The 18,504-nt window shown below is 41.5% G+C and overlaps 1 protein-coding gene across 4 annotated transcripts in view; it reads left to right on the top strand.

Annotated features, from left to right (window-relative positions):
* Positions 1-18,504, top strand: part of CNNM2 (cyclin and CBS domain divalent metal cation transport mediator 2) — a 143,463-nt gene that overhangs the window by 112,554 nt on the left and 12,405 nt on the right. For 2 of the 4 annotated variants that reach the window (XM_078434793.1, XM_078434792.1), the window contains exons 2-4: positions 4,983-5,126; positions 8,136-8,273; positions 10,328-10,497. In XM_078434793.1, coding sequence (XP_078290919.1) covers positions 4,983-5,126; positions 8,136-8,273; positions 10,328-10,497 — 452 coding nt within the window. Of the gene's footprint in view, positions 1-4,982; positions 5,127-8,135; positions 8,274-8,484; positions 8,550-10,327; positions 10,498-18,504 lie in introns of those variants that run through there. The other 2 variants (XR_009612887.2, XR_009612888.2) reach the window with 2 other exon arrangements.

Here is an 18,504-nt window from a genome sequence, read left to right as displayed (position 1 = left end):
CAAGAAAGGGCCAACAAACCCATACAACCAAAGCCAGTTTCTGAGTAAGTGCTGGGAACTTGATCAGACCTGGCCTCCAGAGAATATTTTTAGTTTGTCTAGCTGGTTGTGTCTGGGTGAACTCACCCAATTTGAAGTTTTAAGTAAACTTTATTTAAAGGACCCCGCCCCCCCCCAAAAAAAATCCTTACCCTGTCATTAAAAACAACTAATATACATGTTAACTGATCATGAAATCTCCAGATCATGTTTACTTGGCTTAACTCAAAGATATGTTTCAGATGCCTCACATGCTTTGGATTTAGGGAAACCAATAATGGCATTTGAGAGATGCGTCGTTATTTTAAAAGATTTTTCCGAAATGGAAATGTATCGTTGTTTCATGGTATACTTTGAATATCGTGGGTTTTCTGGTCTCCAGATAAGCTGGTAATAAGTTGATGGTGCTTTAGAACTGAGGAAGATTAAAAAGAGTACGAGTTGCCATTTATTGATGGCTCAGTGACTCCCAGCCACTGTCTTTGCCAGATCCCAACACTACCGCTGATATTTACAGCGATGGTGTGGGGCAGAAATTACTATGAGCCTGGTTTTAAGAGATGAGGAAACTGAGGCTCAGGAAAGTTCTGTCATTTGCTGGTGATCACACAGCTGGTAATGGCTAAGAAGTGGCAGTGCTGGGGTTCAAAGCCAGGGCTGTTCAACTCCAGAGAACATGTTCTCCCCTTGCCATTCTGGGTGTCTCCTGTGGTAGTTCTTAAACTTTTTTTGTCTTCGGATCCCTTGAAGCTCTTAAAAATTGAGGACCCCTGAACTCTTGTTTATGTAGGTTACATCTTTTGATATTTACCGTATTTGAAATTAAAACTGAGTCAGGTAAAACATATGGACTTACTAATTCATTTTTTTTTTTTTTTAATGTTTTTTTTTTTTTTTTTGAGACAGAGAGAGACAGAGCATGAATGGGGGAGGGTCAGAGAGAGGGAGACACAGAATCCGAAACAGGCTCCAGGCTCTGAGCCGTCAGCACAGAGCCCGACGCGGGGCTTGAACTCACAGACCGCGAGATCATGACCTGAGCCGAAGTCGGCCGCTCAACCGACTGAGCCACCCAGGCGCCCCTCATTTTTAAAAGATAAGAGTAGGGGCGCCTGGGTGGCTCAGTCGGTTAAGCGTCCGACTTCGGCTCAGGTCATGATCTCACGGTCTGTGGGTTCGAGCCCCGCGTCGGGCTCTGTGCTGACAGCTCAGAGCCTGGAGCCTGTTTCGGATTCTGTGTCTCCCTCTTTCTCTGACCCTCCCCGTTCATGCTCTCTCTCTGTCTCAAAAATAAATAAATGTTAAAAAAAAAAAAAAAGATGAGTAAATCTGCTATGTAAATAACATTTTTTTAAAAAGTAACTTGTCCAAAACAAAAAATAAGGGTCATTGTTTTACCTCTTTACATATCTTTATTACCTAAGTTGGATTCTCCTACTTTGTTCTGCATTCAGTCTGTGCAGTATATGTTTTAGTGAAATATATGAAGAAAATTTGACTCCACAAAGATCATTTATTTGGAAAAAGGAGCCTTTTTGCCTATTTTGACAGCCTTTGTGGGAAATTGTGAATTTTCTTCTTTGATACTATACCAGAACTCCACAAGTGGTAGTTTTTTAAAGAGTAGTTGCAATGTAGAATCTGAAACTATACCAGTGGGCTTTGGGTGACTGTTCAATTAAAATCCTTTCATCTGAAATCTTCCTTATATAGGAGTATGTGGGTGGCTCAGTTGGTTAAGCATCCAACTCTGGATCTCAGCTCAGGTCTTGATCTCCGGGTTGTGAGTCTGAGCCCTATGTTGGGCTCCATGCTGGGCTTGGAGCCTACTTAAGAAAAAAAGAAATCTTCCTTATAGAAAAAATTCTGAATAACATACGTAGGGACTCCCCCACTCCAGGAAGTAGAGCTTAATTTCTATTCCTCACCCCTCCCTGAGGGTGGGCTAGACTTTGTGCCTTGCTTCCAAAGAATAGAATTAGGGAAAGAAGAAAAATTAGTAACTTTAAAGTGGAGAAACTCAAGAATGTCATGTGGCTGTCATGTAAGCCCTGATATGATGTAACTAGAAAACCCATAAACCCCAGTCTAATCATGAGGAAACATCAGACAAACCAAATCAAAGGACATTCTACAGGATTCCTGACTAGTAATCCTTGATTGTCAAGGTCATGAAAAACAAGAAAAGACTAAGAAACTCTCAGATACCAGAGGAGACATGACAAGTAAATGCAGTGTGGTACTCTGGATTGGATACGGAAAGAGAACATTAATAGAAATACTGGTGAAATCCAGATAAGTCTAGAATTTACTTACTAGTACTGTATCAATGTCAATGTCTTAGTTTTACAAATATTTTGTGGCAATGCGCAATGTTAACGAGGGGAGCAACTGAGCGAAGGCTACACAGGAATTCTGTACTGTCTTTACAACCTTCCTTTAAAATTATTCCAAAATAAAAAGGTTATTTAAAAAAGCAACCAGTGTTCTAACCAAGAAACAGAGCCTTAACTATAGATGACAAACTGATGGTTCCCAGAAGGAAGGTGGGCAGGGGAATGGGCTAAATGGGTGATGGGGATTAAGGAGGGCATTCGTGATGAGTACTGTGTGATGTATGGAACTGTTGAATCACTACATTGTACACCTGAAGCTAATACAGCACTCTATGTTAACTAACCGGAATTTAAATGGGAACTTAAAAAAAAAATGCTTATTTTGAGACCAGAGGAGAACGTGAGCAGGGGAGGGTCAGAAGGAGAAAGAGGGAACCTCGGGCAGGCTCCTCGCCTGTCAGTGCAGAGCCCCACACAAGGCTTGATCCTACAAACCTTGAGCTCAAGGTCTGAGCTGAAATCACGAGTCAGATGCATAAGTGATTGAGCCACCCAGGCGCCCCTTAGATGAAAATTTGTTTTAAAAGGTTTTGTGTCTTAAAAAAAAAAAAAAGTTTATTTATTTATTTTTGAGAGAGAGGGAGAGAGGGAGACAGAGAATCCCAAACAGGCTCCATGCTGTCAGCCCAGAGACTGATGTGGGGGTTGAATTCATGAACCATGAGATTATGACCTGAGCTGAAATCAAGAGTCAGGTGCTTAACTGACTGAGCCACCCCAGTGCCCTTTAAATGAAAACTTGAAAAAAAATTTTTTTTAATAGGTTATGAGAGGGGGGAAAAAACCAATTGTATGTCTTGTGCTCTGAATAGATGACCTGTGCATGATTTGGTAACATCATTACCACAGTCATTTGGAAAATATTGGTTCACTGAGTTATACAGATCTTTGAAATGTGGATCCATTTTATTATAAAGTATTTTGTTTTTATTTACTTTTAAATTTTAGAGAGCATGTGCATGAGCAGGGGAAGAGGGGCAGAGAGAAAAAGGGAGAATCCTAAGCGGCTCCATTCTCATCATGGAGCTGGATGTGGGCCTGGATCCCATGACCCTGGCATCATGACCTGAGCCAAAATCAACAGTCAGATGCTCAACCGACTGAGCCATCCAGTGCCCCATCAGTATTCAGTATTTTAAAAATCGCTCTTGTTTGGTGCTTGGGTGGCTCAGTCGGTTAAGTGTCTGACTGTTGATCTCGGCTCAAGTCATGATCTCAGGGTTCACGGGATCGAGTCTCGTGTGGGGCTCTGTGCTGGCAGTACAGAGACTGTTTGAGATTCTCCCTCTCTGCCCCTCCCCTGCTCATGCTCTATCTCTCAAATAAAAAAGGGGTGCATGGGTGGCTCAGTCAGTTAAGCATCCGATTTCAGCTTCATTCATGATCTCCTGGTTCGTGAGTTCGAGCCCTGCATTGGGCTCGCTGCTGTCAGCACAGACCCCACTTTGGATCCTCTGTCCCCCTCTCATTCTGCCCCTCCCCTGCTTGCATGCTCTCTCTCACAAAAATAAATATAACATTAAAAATAAAGAAAAACATTGAAAAAAAATAGACATCATACTTGTTATCAGAAAGGTCTTTTGTTGAGACGTTCTCAAGCCTTTGGTGGATATGGGTTTCCCAAAATTCTGATTTTCCCTTAAAAGCCCGCAGTTGATCATTAGCAAACACTGCTGTTGTTTTCCTTGACATAGCAGGCTCATTTTGTTATTTTCAAGAAAATATTTTCCAAATATCCAAGTCTGGATACCCTCAGTTTGGTAGTTATCCTTCAGGTAAAAATGATGTCCAGTGAAAAACGTGGCTAGCACAACCTAAAACTCAAACAGTTGAGTGCCTTTCTTCAAGACAACTATTGTACTTCAGGAAGCGACAAGTCTTCTATGGTATGTCTCATTTTGCCACACAGAGTATGAAAGGACAAGTAACGCAATTAATTGTTACGTCTTCATCAGGGACATTCTGAGGAGAAATGGACTTTTTTGCCCTTTCCTGTGCATGTGTGGTGGCGGAAGACCGTCTGCTGCCACCACCTTGGCTTGTGCTCAGGCGCCTTTGCATCATTGGTTCGAATACCAGCACAGTGAAAAAAGGCCAGGAACATGTCAGTGTTCTGCTGCACGTACTTTGACGTCACCACCTTCCTGAGAGGGTCTTGGGCATCCCTAAGGTTCCACGGACCACACTTTGACAGCCGTCCTCCTAAAGTAACGTAACAGTTGCTAAAAAGTCACAAAGGGAGAGCGGACATGATCGAAGACCAAATCCATTAGGAAGCAAACGGTAATGTGGTGTGGGCCAGTGTGCACACAAGGTGAGGCTCTTCTGATCGGATGGTCTTGCTTTCCGTGGCTCAGGAAGCTTTTCCCTTTGTTGGTATTTCTTAATACCATCAAGAAATGGTTGGTACCATCTTGAAATGCCCAAATGCAGACTCTGATAATCTGGTGTCTGCGTTTGCTGCTATCCTTAACAAAATCACATAAAAGACTTGGTTCAGAAAATTCCGAAAATTCCTTCTTAAAGTTTGTTTTCTTTTCTTTAAAGGTAAATCTCACCTGGCTATTGTGCAGCGAGTAAACAATGAGGGAGAAGGGGACCCATTTTATGAAGTTCTGGGAATTGTCACATTAGAAGATGTGATTGAAGAAATCATCAAATCTGAGATTCTAGATGAAACAGATTTATACAGTGAGTAGTCTGAGTGTAATTTTTCAAAACTTTGCCTTTTTTTTCTGTCATGTACTTCGTGAGTCCTCTCCTGTCTCCTGTTGTAATCTGCCTCTGTTTCTAACTACATGCTGTATGTGTGGGACAACTTATCGATATGTTCTAGGCCCTTCATCAGAGGGGGGAAAGAATGGGCAGGTCCTGTGATGTCAAGTGGCAGTGTTTTTTGTTTTTGAAAAGCCAGCTGCTTCTAACCATTGATCTGGGCCTTACTTGCCCTGAACAGAAAACTCCTTTCATGTTTTTATACTTATTCTACATGTGAATAAGTATAAGAATTAGAAATTCTTATACTTACATGTGAATAAGAAAAAGAATTGTTCTTTACTAAGTTTTTATTTTCCAAACTAGGCAATTGTTTTCAGATAAATTTCTTTTGCTGCTTGTGAGGGGGATTTGCTACATTGATGGATAGCAGCTGTTTAAATGTCCTTGTTCCAGAACCCATGGGCCAGGGTAGAGGTGAGATTTGCAAATGTAAGTTTGCTGTGACAGCAGTGGTAAGGTGTGGGTATAGGAAGCAGGGCAGGGTAGGGTACACAATAAGAAGTTTTTCCCTTTCTCTGCTCTTCTGTCTTCTTTTGGGGGCAGGTGGAAATGGGTGAAGTGGGTAGGAGTGGCTTGGCTTGGGGCAGGGGGAGGGGAGGATTCACTGGTGTTTGTCCAGGAGTAAACTTGAACCTGGGCTGAGTATTGAACCTGCATGCTGTCTCATTAAAGTCCACAACTGGATTATTGGACTGTGGAATTTGAACCTTCTTTTTCAGCCTCACTTCTTAGTAAAGCAGGGCTCTTTCAAGAGATTAATAATCCCAAAGATAGCCCAATGCCTGAAGATGTTTGGGGCTCGCAGAGATGAATATCTGGGCTCTGTTTGGTTTTTAAAACATGACTTAGAGAGGAAATGGAATCTTCAAATGGCCTGGGGCACCTGGGACAAGGCCTGTCTTCCTTAAAGCAGAGTGATTTTTATTCAGTCATACTGGAAGGGCCATGCCCTGCACTTTAAAAATGAGAGCCTTCCATGTGGCCTTAGAAGGATAAACTTTATATTTAGGTAGTGACTCGCTTCTGAAAACATCTTATTTTTTTTATCACGTGTGTGTGTGTGTGTGTGTGTGTGTGTGTGTGTGTATACACACAAATTGTGTTCTTTAAAAACACCAGTTCCTATGTGTTTTATCCTTTTGACACTTGGAGAGTGCACGGAGGTCACATAATAAAGAATATTGTTATTTGTGTGTTTACATTCTTTTCAGCCTTCCTCACAGTGACTATTTAATACCCAGTGTGTCTCTTTCTATTTATTTTGTTTCCTCAAGGGTAGTACTCGTCATAAGAAACATAATTAAGACGTGTATGAGATCTTACATTTGCATTTCAGTTAACTTTTTATTTAAAACTTTTAATTTATTTTTGAGAGAGAGAGAATGTGAGCAGGGGAGGGGCAGAAAGAGAGGGAGACACAGAATCTGAAGCAGGCTCCAGCCTCTGAGCTGTCAGCACAGAGCCCGACGCGGGGCTCGAACTCATGAGCTTTGAGATCATGACCTGAGCCGAAGTCGGACATCGAACTGACTGAGCCACCCAAGTGCCCCTTCAGTTAACTTCTTTTAAACCTCAATTAGACTGATTTCATGCAGAAGCGTTGCCTAATTAATGTGCCTTGTGAGATGGATTGGTGAGCCCGTGGTTTCAGGTGTATTCTTGAGGTAAACAGGCCATCAGGGAGGATGAGTGCATTTGCCATTAGAAACTTATTTTGAAATTTGGTGTTGATGTATGCTCTCTGGTTTGCAAAAGAATCAGAGCCGAAAGAGAAAGAAAACGAGAGGTTAGGATTGCCCTTTCCCCAGGACGAGCCTGGTAATTAGTCTGTTTGGCCCTCGGCATGAAATGGTAATGCACAGACTCAGGATTCTTGGGAAAGGAGCAAGTGATTGAGGTCTTGTCTTTAACCTAGTTTTTTCTTGATCGCTTCTTTGTCAACAAAAAATACTTGTGGAAAGGCTTTGTATTAGACACCTTCTGGATTCAGGGTTTGCAAACTGCAGCCGACAAGTACTTGCCACCAGTTTTTGTACAGGCCACAAGCTGAGAACAAATTTTTTTTTTTTTTACATTTGGTAATTGTTGAAAAACATCAAAAGTATAATTACTTTGTGACTTGTGAAAATAATATGAAATTCAAATTTCACGTCTGTGATAAAGTTTTATTTGGCACAATGGCCACGGTAAGGCATTTACATATGGGTGCTTTGGCTCACCAGCAGAACTGAGCAGTTACTCAGTACTGCATGACCCACAGAGCCTCACATACTGACTACCTGGCCCTTGATGAGAGAAGTGCGCTGACCTCTCTTCTGGATGACCTTCTTCGTATTTGCTTGACCTTGAGGACCTCCTGGTCTGGAGTAGAAACGAAGCTAACAGATACCATTGTTAAAATGTTGTTCCACGAAAGTGTTCTTGTTCGTCTGTTTCCTAAGAGGTTTTGTCCGTATGTTTGTTTTCCCTGTCTCAGCAGAGGCTAGGAGCCTCTGAAAGGCAGGGGCACGCTTCACCGTGTCATCTGTCACACGGTGATTGTTCTTTCCTGCAGCGTGGTGACATCGAGTAGCGGGAGACAGTGCATGCTCCAAACTGCTGCTGTGGTTACGTGGGTTCTGGGAGGGTTGTGTCCGTGACCGCCCGTTAGTGTACTTGCGAGGGCTCCAGCGATCTTCACGAAGAATGTTCACGGTCGCTCCTAGTCAGCATGCCTTGACTGCTTGCTTCGGGATGGGTCCTGACCGTGCTGCACAGATTTGATGAGGATTCGGTCTCCTCTTGCCGTGTGGTGTTTGTACGTAGAGTGCCCGCAATCTAGAGATAGTTGAGCCTTTGCAAAATAGTCTGTCGTTTTCATTCAAAAAGAGCCCTGATCTAATAGTATGCATTTCCTTTTATCTTTTCTTGCCCTTCTGTCAGCTGATAACAGAACGAAAAAGAAAGTGGCCCATCGTGAAAGAAAGCAAGATTTTTCTGCCTTCAAGCAGACAGACAGCGAGATGAAGGTTAAAATATCACCACAGCTTCTCTTGGCCATGCACCGTTTCCTAGCAACAGGCAAGTGCAGCTTATCACAGTTTGAAATCTCTACAAACCCTGGAGCGTGTTTCTCACCCACCACTGACTGGGGTGGGCTGGGGGTGGAGACTGGGAAATGGGGTGATAAGTAATGCCACTTTTGTGTTTTGTTTTTTGTTTTTTTTTTGTTTTGTTTGTTTTGTTTTGTTTTGTTTTGTTCTTTTTAAATTCTCTCCTCTCCTGTGTTCAGTGTCGGCATGAACCCTCTGAGACATTTACCAGGGGTGGACCAGTAACTTAAAATTGGTCTGAAAGGTAAGGATGAATGTTAGTGCCACACTGCATGTGAACGGTAGGCCAGGTCATCTGCTTCCGGCTAAGTCCGGGGGAGAGCCCCGCTGGTGGAGTAGGCTGACAGTGCGAGCCACCAGCTCGGTTGTGTGTGTCAGACGGTTGAGTAATTCTCTCTTCAGCTTGCCTTGGAAGAACAGTTGGACCTCAGTGGTAACACAGGTGCTATAATTTGCAAAGAAGAACAACAGATTTTCAGAATTAAATCCTAACGTTCTATGATTTTAATGGAATCGGAAATTCTCAGGGCTTTGACATGGATGTCTTGATGGCCTCTGCAAGTCAGATTAACTTGGGCCCATTCCAGGAGGCAAGCGGAATGATTATTAAAACCACCAATCCGGCCGGCACTTGACTGCTCCAGAAAGGTCAAGGTTGAATGGACTTGAGACTGACTAACCCTTCTCACATCCCCACATGGCTCTCTAGGTGAAGGGTGAGCTCTGTTGGCCAGGGGATACATGAAGGTACCCAGTGGCCTGTAGAAGACGTCTGTGTCCAGGATGGGCACCCGGTGCCTTTCAGCTGCATGCAGCGTGTACTTAAAACATTTTGAACAGAAGGCTCAAGTAGCCACTTGATGGACTGTCACGTGCCCTTTAAGATCGTGTTTTCAGATATGTAGAAATGCTCACCGTATAACATCTATGACCTGGGTAAATACTCCTAATTTAATGTGAAGTGAGAAAAAAACAATATAAAACTGTAAAGGTTATCGTTGTGTTTTTACGTGCGCGCGCGCACACACACGCACGCACAGGGGCACAGGCCTAGGGAAGGTACTGGAAAAAAAAATGCTCGCCAATTGCTCAGAGTGATTGAGTGGTTGGTTCCTAGATCATTTTATTTTCCTCTTTACCTTTTTCTGTATTTTCCAAAATTTCTACAACGTTCTATCTTATTTTGTTACGACCAGAAAGTCACCGAAGCTAATAGAGAATTTATGGTTTCATGTAATGAAAAAAATTTTAAACATGGAAGCAGTGTCTTTCACTTACTCCTTCTCTAATCCTGGTAATATTGTTCATTGTTTAAAGACCGTGATTCAAAACTGAATGTTCTCCTGCTCTGCCTCTGAGATACCATGATGTCCAGGTCCAGTAGAGCAAGCCTGAGTTAGTAATTTTGAGTTTTGTCATCTGAAATAAAACGGATAACTCTGTAAAGACAGATCCACACTACTTTTTACTTTTATTTTTTTAGTTAGCAAGTTGGAGTGCATGTTGATGTGTGCACGTGCCTTGCTTTTTTTTTTTCTGAATTTCTGCCTTCCTTTGTTCCCAGACCTTCTCAGGGTAGTGGAGTGGGAGAATGAGAGACGAAGCACTTCGTCTGTGCACCTGGTACTAACCCACGCTAGATGCTTCCTGACCTTTGCTTCTTCCTTTGGCTGTTGTTGGACAGTCAGACTATTGTGGCCTGTTCGAAGGGTGGCCTGGCAGTCAGGAGCCTGCTTCTGGTTGACTTTGATTTGTATCAGAAAATTAGGATAATTTTGACAGAACTGAAACCAATGACAAGTTGAAAAGGAAAAATTCAAAAGACACAAATACGCAAATTCAGTATTTTCTGATTCCTCCCAGGTAATCTGCCCCCAGTGGATCACCAAACGGAAGTGTCATTAATCCATATTGTTTCGCTTTGACTCCAAGTATTCTTACATATTCTAAACACCTTAATCACTAGTATAATTTTTTTCCATCCATTTGAAGTGTAATATCAAGTTGTGTTTATATCTATAGAAGTAGAAGCATTTAGCCCATCCCAGATGTCAGAGAAGATCCTCCTAAGGCTGCTAAAGCACCCCAATGTCATCCAGGAACTGAAGTATGATGAGAAGAACAAGAAAGCCCCAGAATACTACCTCTACCAGCGAAACAAACCTGTAGACTACTTCGTTCTCATTTTGCAGGTCAGAAGAATTATTCACTAGTTGTTTGATCTCACTGAGTACCCACCCTTCCAGTCCCCAGGAGACTTTTCTGTACATGAATGGGTGTCGAGGTTTACATACTTAACTACTTAACTTCCGGGGTAGCCTTATCCATGGGAGGCTTTCATCCCCTCCCCCCCCACCCCTGCCGTTTTCCTAGCTGTGAAGTAATTTCAATCTAAAGTAATGCCCTTAGTTAACTTCCGTTTCCCATACTGAAGGGCACTTACCGATTGCTGAGGCGATGAGGCGTTCATTTGAAGAGTGGTGAATTCAGTGGTTTGTGTTTTTTGGAGAGTGTGGGGCCATATACATCTAAGTCCTGGTGTGGGGCATTTGAAATTTAAGTGTACTGAGTTCCTTGCGTCCTTTTTTTTTTTTTTTTTTTTTTTTTTTTTTTTTTAATCATCTTTTCTTTTTTCCACCCCTCATTAGGACTTGGTCTTACACCACTTCCTAGAGGTAACTTACTGTCTCCCCTGAACAATATCAAAATAATCCATTTATTATTGTTTTTATTCCTGGTTACTAACCAGACTGTTCTACAGGGGAACTGATGTGAGAATCACAGCCTCTCATGGCAATGGAAACTTAATTCCTTCTCACTAATAACATAAGCCACTCTATGAGGCGAGAAGGTTCGTCCATTCTGAACCCTCCCTGAGGGGATTTAGTGTGTAGGTTGATAGGAGGCCCTTATTATATCACAGTTGCACCTAATAGAACTCTGACCTTGGCATGGAAGCCAAGATAAACAGTACAATGAAGAAAGTGCTGGTTTTATTGACGTCTTGTACCTCTTTATTGAAGAGTTACTTTTACAGGAAATCTGAGTTGATTTAGCACAAGAATCCTAGCCCCTGAGGCAGTCTCCTGTTTTTGGTTATTTCCTAGATGTGAATTGGAGGTAGCATTGTAAGAGTGTCATGAGTACTTGGTAGGTCCTGCAATTTACATGAGTCCAGCAAGGTCCCAATTATCTAAGGGACAATTAAAGAGGTTTTGTTTTTTTTTAATGCGAAAACAACTCTTATCAGATGTCTGGATGTCAAACTCTGCAAAGTGTTGTGTCCGTGTCTCAGGTTGGGTTGCTATCCCGATGTCTAGATGAAGCAATAAGGAACTGGAGAAAAATCCATGGATAAACTGGTTTCATACCACTTTCATACATTCTTTCTTAGAAACTTTGCAGGTTTTCTAATTCAGTACCTTGATTTTTCTAGTAACCTTAGTCTCATTCAACCCTGATTTGTGTTTTTCTCTGGAGACGTACATGCTTGACACGGAGGGGGCTGTAGGGAAGTTATTTACTGCAGTGAGGGAATAAAGCATTTGTGTTTCTCATAAAAGCTAGATGTGATTACTCCTCAAACCTAGAGAAACTTTGAATTACACTAACGATGGTTGTTTGAAGACTGACAGGGTGAATTTCAGGAGCAATGTTAGAACTTATGTGGCTTCCAGTTGTTGATTTTTATGTGGTTAGCATTTACAAAGTTGTGATTCAGGAGTGTTCTTTAGGTGTATAAGAAAGCCATTTCCTGGCTGAAGGATCTAGAAATAGATTTTATGGAGGAGGGACTTCATACTCATCGTTCCTTTATAAGTAAATCTTTAAAGATATTTTTGAGAAGGCATGTGTGTGTATGTACCTGTATCGAATACCTATGGCATGCTAAATATTAATGTGACAATTGTTTGAATTGTTGAACTGATGATGTCATGGGGGTTTAGAAATAGTGTATGTGCTGGATTAAGAGGATTTACAGAGGTGTTTAAACTATGGGGTTTAGTGAAAATCATGTTCTTGCAGGCTGGCCAATTACCTGAGGTACTCAGAGTATAACAAAAGGAAATACCATAATCCCTGTCAACGTAGTACAGCTGTCACCTTTTACAGAGTCCATTCCACTCTAAAATGTCACTAACCCAACCTTGCAAATTCGTGCCAGGTGGATGACCATGCTCTGCTGTGTTCAAGAGCATTAAATCAGAAGAAAGCTTCAGTATCTGCCTTCCATTCCTGGCCCCAGAGCCAATGAGCTTCCCTCTTCTGCAGACACTAGGAAAAAAACTCTTTGATTAAGTAATTGATGTTTGGAATGTAATAAGAAATAGAAACACATCCGTTTGAGTTTAAATTCTAATGAAGTAAAGTCTAATTTATTCAAAGTAAACCATTTAAGTAGGTTTAATTAAAAGAATGTAAGTTACCAGGCACATACCTCCCACTGCCTAAGTATAAAAAGGCTACAATGTCAAGTTTTCTCTAAAAAAAAGTAGATTTTTCAACTCAAATGTATTGGAGGGATCAGTAAGGACAGTGATAAAAGCGTAATAAACAGTGAAATAAAAGCTTATTGACTCTACAGGTCTTAAATAACACAATACATACATAAAAGTAGAAATGGATAAGATCTTAATTCTGGTGGAAATTATTTTCTACCATGATAGAGTAAGCCTACCAAGAAAAAAATGTCTTAACTTGACTAATAAAATTAATGGGAATTTGGAGAAAATTAACTATAAAACCAGGGAAATAGACTTTTTAAAAACTTTCATGTGACTTCCATAAAATTGATCATTTGCTATGTCATGTGTAAGTTCTAAACTCAGAAAGGTAGAAATTTCTGGAACCACCTGTATAGGTCATAATGAAATAGATTTAAAAATACATAATTGAAGAGTAGTACTAAGCCATTTTTTAAGTAGCGATCAATTCTCTTCCAAAGGTGTATTATGTAAGACTCCGAACAGAGTGTAGAATGTGTCCTGATGTGTTTCAGTTTTGTGTCTGTATATACATGAACTCTGTCTGGAAGGTTACTCAAGAGTCTGGTAACAGGTGGTTGCCTCTAAAGAGGAGACTTGGAGGACTGGGAATAGGATGGAGGGGAGACTTCTCCCAATGAATTTGAATTTCTTTATCTTTTATTTTTTTTAACGTTTATTGATTTTTGAGAGAGAGAGAGCGTGAGTAGGGGAGGGGCCGAGAGAGAGGAAGACAGAGATTCCGAAGCAGGCTCCAGGCTTTGAGCTGTCAGCACAGAACCCGACGTGGGGCTCAAACTCATGAACCGTGAGATCATGGCCTAAACTGAAGTTGGGCACCCCTGAATTTGAATTTCTTACTATGTGCATGTACTACCTACTTAAATAATGGTTGAAAAGGGGTACCTGGGTGGCTCAGTTAGTTAGCTAAGTTACTAACTAAGTTAGCTAACTCAGCGCTCAGGTCATGATCCTGCAGTTTGTGAGTTTGAGCCCTGCATCAGGTTCTGTGCTGACAGTGCAGAGCCTACTTGGGATTGATTCTCTCTCTCTCTCTCTCTCTCTCTCTCTCTCTCTCTCTGCCCCTCCCCAGCTCTCTCTCTCTCTCTCAAAATAAACACATATTCTAAATAAATAAAATAATTGTTGAAAATATTAGCAAACTGAAAACCTTAAGTAACAACTGAATTAGAAAATATATGGAAAATGATAAAATACATGTTATTTTGTGTCTTGAATGTTCTTTTTTTTTTTAATTACATCTTTTTTTTTTAATGTTATTTTTGGGAGTGGGATAGACAGAGCATGAGCAGGGGCAGAGAAAGAGAAACAGAATCCGAAGCAGGCTCCAGGCTCTGAGCCATCAGCACAGAGCCTGACACAGGGCTTGAACTCACGAACCGTGAGATCATGAACTGAGCCGAAGTCAGTTGCTTAACTGACTGAGCCACCCGGGCACCCCGTCTTGAATGTTATTCTTACATGTAGTAGGTCAGTTTTACAAAATACTATTCTTCTAAATATTTAAATAAGAAAAAAATCTGTCATTATCTAGAAAAAGGAAACAAACTGAAAAGAACAAATTAAGAAGGAAGGCAAATTCTAATGAGAAAGACTTACAGCCCATAAATGAAATCAACATTTGGTTCTTTTAAAAGATGAACAGGGACACCTGGGTGGCTCAGTTGGTTAAGCGTCTGACTTTGGCTCAGGTCATGATCTCACGGTCTGTGAGTTAAAGCCCTATGTCAGGCTCTGTGCTGACAGCTCAGAGCCTGGAACCTGCTTCAGATTCTGTGTCTCCCTCTCTCTCTGCCCCTCCCTCACTCACACTCTGTCTCTGTCTCTCTTTCTTAAACATAAATGTTAAAAATTAAAAAATAAAAGATGAACAAAATCTTTAATCTTATCCTACTGATGTAATTAATGTGATATAAGAGAAAACAACAAAATGAGAAGTTCTCTCCTCTCCTTGAAAAAACTAGATTCAAGGAAATCACATGGGAAAAAAAAAAAGGAAACTCTGAGAGCTCAATTTCTATACAATAAAGATGGGACAAGATGGTATGATCATCACATTTCCTAACTAGAAAGGTAGCAGTTAGAGATGGACAACATACCCAAAGAGTTACTCAGTGTGACTGACTAAATTAGATTTATTTAGGAATTCAGCACTAGCTTAAGGGCAACAAAACCAAAATATGCCGTTGTTAATTCAGAAAGTGGTAAAGAAACAAATCCTCAGGCTCACATCAATAGGTATCAGAAAGGCAACTGACTAACTTAAACATCCGTATTTTTTTTTATTGGAGAAAACAAAAAACAAAAAAATCTTAGTAAAAATCCATGATGAATATTCAATGAACAAGAAAGAAAAAGTACCATAGAATCAATCATATCTTTAAACTGGCATCCTGCTTTTGGGAATACACCCATACAATCTGTCATATACATGCATCTAAAGAAATTGTTTTATAAAGCTATCTGTGCAAACATATTTACAGCAAATCTGTTCATTAGAAAGTAGCAGTACATATGTCTCAGCCAATTATATTGTGATATGATGAGACTACTATATAGTCATGAAAGAAGTGGAAAGCATATACAAAAATATGTCAAGAGTGTGTACACAATAATTGTACTATAAGCCATTTTTCTAATTCATAGACTTGGTGTTTTACAGTGAGGGATTTGTTGGTCCTTTGGGGAGTAAAATATCCAATCAAAAAAAAATTAGCGTTCTTCCACAGCCCATAACCACATTATGATTTTAGTAAATACAAAGAATATTAAGAAAACATAGCTCTTTTCTTTGCCAATTATAAAATCAATAAAAGGAACAGGTTTTTTTTTTTTTTTTTCCTGGTGTTAATTTTTCTGGTTGATTTCATGTCTCAGCTTTTTTTGTTGTTGTTGAACTCCCCATCAACTCTGGCTTTTTAGAGCCTCTGACATGGATTCAGAAGGGATTTTTCCCTGTAGAGTGAAATCCATTCTTTCGTGGAGGTGGCATCTTAGAGCTTATATAGCCCTCGACAGTACCTAATACCGTTTCACCTGTTACCAGAAGAGGAATTTAAACTTTCAATACCAAACCCTTCTCGAAGATTTTTGAGTTGCAGGGTGTGTGTATCCCAGTGAATGATAGATCCTCAATCTTGAGGCAAGTACAGATAGCACCCATTTTAAAGGAAAAAAAAAAATACTTGGATGCCCAGAGTTGACCCTGTTTTTTGAAAAAAAGTTTGAGAGAGAGAGAGAGAGAGAGAGAGACAGAATCCAAAGTAGTCTCCAGCCTCTGAGCTGTCAGCAGAGAGCCCAACTTGGGGGCTCCAACTCACGAACCGTGAGATCATGACTTGAGCCAATATCAAGAGTCAGATGCTTGCTTAACCGACTGAGGCACCCGGGTGCCCCGAGTTGACCCTGTTTTTAACAAATTATACTTACATATGCATAAGTACAAAACTAGGTATAAGCTCCTTTTGGGCTCTTTGAGTTCGGACGTGTATAAACCAAAAACAAAGTTGTAATTAACATTCTAAACGTGTCTGTAACATTGTCTGGCTGATAGGAAAGTGCCACCGGCCCCAGTACTGAGGCAGGGGCTCTGGGGCAGGCTCTTGTGCATTTAGCACGCTTGGGTCTCCGTGCGCCAGCGATGACTGACCCTTCAGCCCTTTGTTCCATTCCTTTGAATGTTTGTGCAGTATGCTGTGCTGTTATTGGCCTCCACTGGGTGTGACTGGATTATTTATGTTTGGTCCCCCTCTGTCCCTTTCTCTCTAGTTCAGTGCTCCTTACACTTTCATGTGCAGAGGGCTCACTTTGGGGATTCGGTGTAGCTAGGGTGGAGTCTGAAATGCTATGTATTTCTAGCAAGCTCCCAGTTGATTGAGTAGCAAGGCTTAGCTGTCAAGATTCGCGCTGTGAGGACACCCTCTTCATAACGCAACTGTGAATCATACGGGCACTGACATCCGGTGGTGGCATTTGGTTAGGAGATGGTCAACCAGATGGTCCAAAATACGTGTAAATTAATTTTTGACCATCAAGTAACTTTTTTTTTTTTTTAATGTTGATTAAACATTCATGAAGAGAACTTTCTGTCTTAAGACTACATCTCTGGATTCCAGATGGAAAAGTAATTGCTAGGGCACGTTTGAGTGCCAGAACAGACCTCTCTCTTTGGGTTTGCTTCCCCTCTTACTGGGCGGTGCTGGTGAATTCAAACTGGTGTTCACGCCCCTGGGATTCAGTTACCTCCTTTCAGATATCAAGCTCTGCTGAATAATTTGTGATGGTGATTTAAGGGGAAAAAAAAAAAAAAAACTCAATGCAAAGGTGAGCGGGAGATTGAGAAGATGCTCAGCATATGGTGTCTGAGGAAGTCTCTGATCTCCCTGAGTCCATGGCATCCGCTGACCAGTTGATCTTGCTTGTGCCAACTAGGTTAGCACAGGCTTCCACCTTGTGGCCAGGTGTGGCACAGACTGCTTTGTCAGTGTGGCTTCTGGACGCTAAAGGCTTTGAGGAGAGTTACCTAATGACCTTCTTCCAAAGAAAGGTGGGATTCTGTGATGGTACCTTTACTTGGGAAACCAGCTTTGTTTGAGACGGTGAGGCCTTTCCTTCCTATCTGTTGATAAATGTTGATTCATTTTTGAGAGAGAGAGGGGAGGGGGAGAGAATGAGAGAATGAGTGGGGGGCGGGGCAGAGAGAGAGACAGAGGGGGACAGAGGATCTAAAGCAGGCTCCACGCTGACAATGACGAGCCTGATGCAGGGTTCAAACTCATGAATGGTGAGATCATGACCTGAGCCAAGGTTGGACGCTCAACTGACTGAGGAGGCGCCCCCCCTCCTCTCGTCAGTTTAAATATGAAGCCTAGCTCCCTTTGGGAGCCTTTTCATGTCCTGTGCTGATTTTTTTTATGTGTGTGTGATAGAGTAAATTTGTGGATGTTTCAAAAGTAAAATTGAGGGGTGCCTGGGTGGCTCAGTCGGTTAACCGTCTGACTTCAGCTCAGGTCATGATCTCCAGGTTCATAGGTTCGAGCTCCGGGTCGTGCTCCACGCTGACGGCTCAGAGCCTGGAGCCTGCTTCAGATTCTGTGTCTGCCTCTCTGTCTTCCCCTCCCCTGCTTGCACTCTATCTCTCAATAATAAACATCAAAAAGAACTTCAAAAAAGTATAACTGATATGTAGCCCCTTCCTTACGTGGAAAAGCTGTTATCTAAGGACACCTGACTGGTTGTGAGGCAGGCAAGCCATTTCTTCATGCGAGTGGCCCCAGTTTGTATATGGTAGGTTTATTTGGAAATGGTCACTTCTGGGAGCCATCGACACACATACATGAGTGACGACTGTTTACTGGATGTTTCTAAAACTTGCCTCCCAGAAAAGCTGCACTTCTGTAGTGAGGAATACAGGGATGGGCAGTTATTAAAACTTGGAATTGTAGAATCATACGAAGTTTGACTCAAAAGAACCCCAGGGATCCTTTATTGCAATTTTACAAATGATGTAAGATTAGCTTTGCGCAGTGGTTCCTTAAGGCTGATGCTTGACAAAGGTTTCATCGGTTTGAGACAAAAATGAGAAAAATAAAGACCGCTGCAGCAAGTTACATGTAAAATTACATGTATTCAGTTTAAAGACCTGTTAGTCTACGATGGTATGTTATCTATATTTGGGGGATAAAATGGCTGGTC

Source organism: Panthera onca, chromosome D2, assembly GCF_046562875.1.
Source record: "Panthera onca isolate mPanOnc1 chromosome D2, mPanOnc1 haplotype 2, whole genome shotgun sequence".
Taxonomy (NCBI): Eukaryota; Metazoa; Chordata; class Mammalia; order Carnivora; family Felidae; genus Panthera; species Panthera onca.
This window is presented reverse-complemented; position numbering and strand designations above follow the sequence as displayed.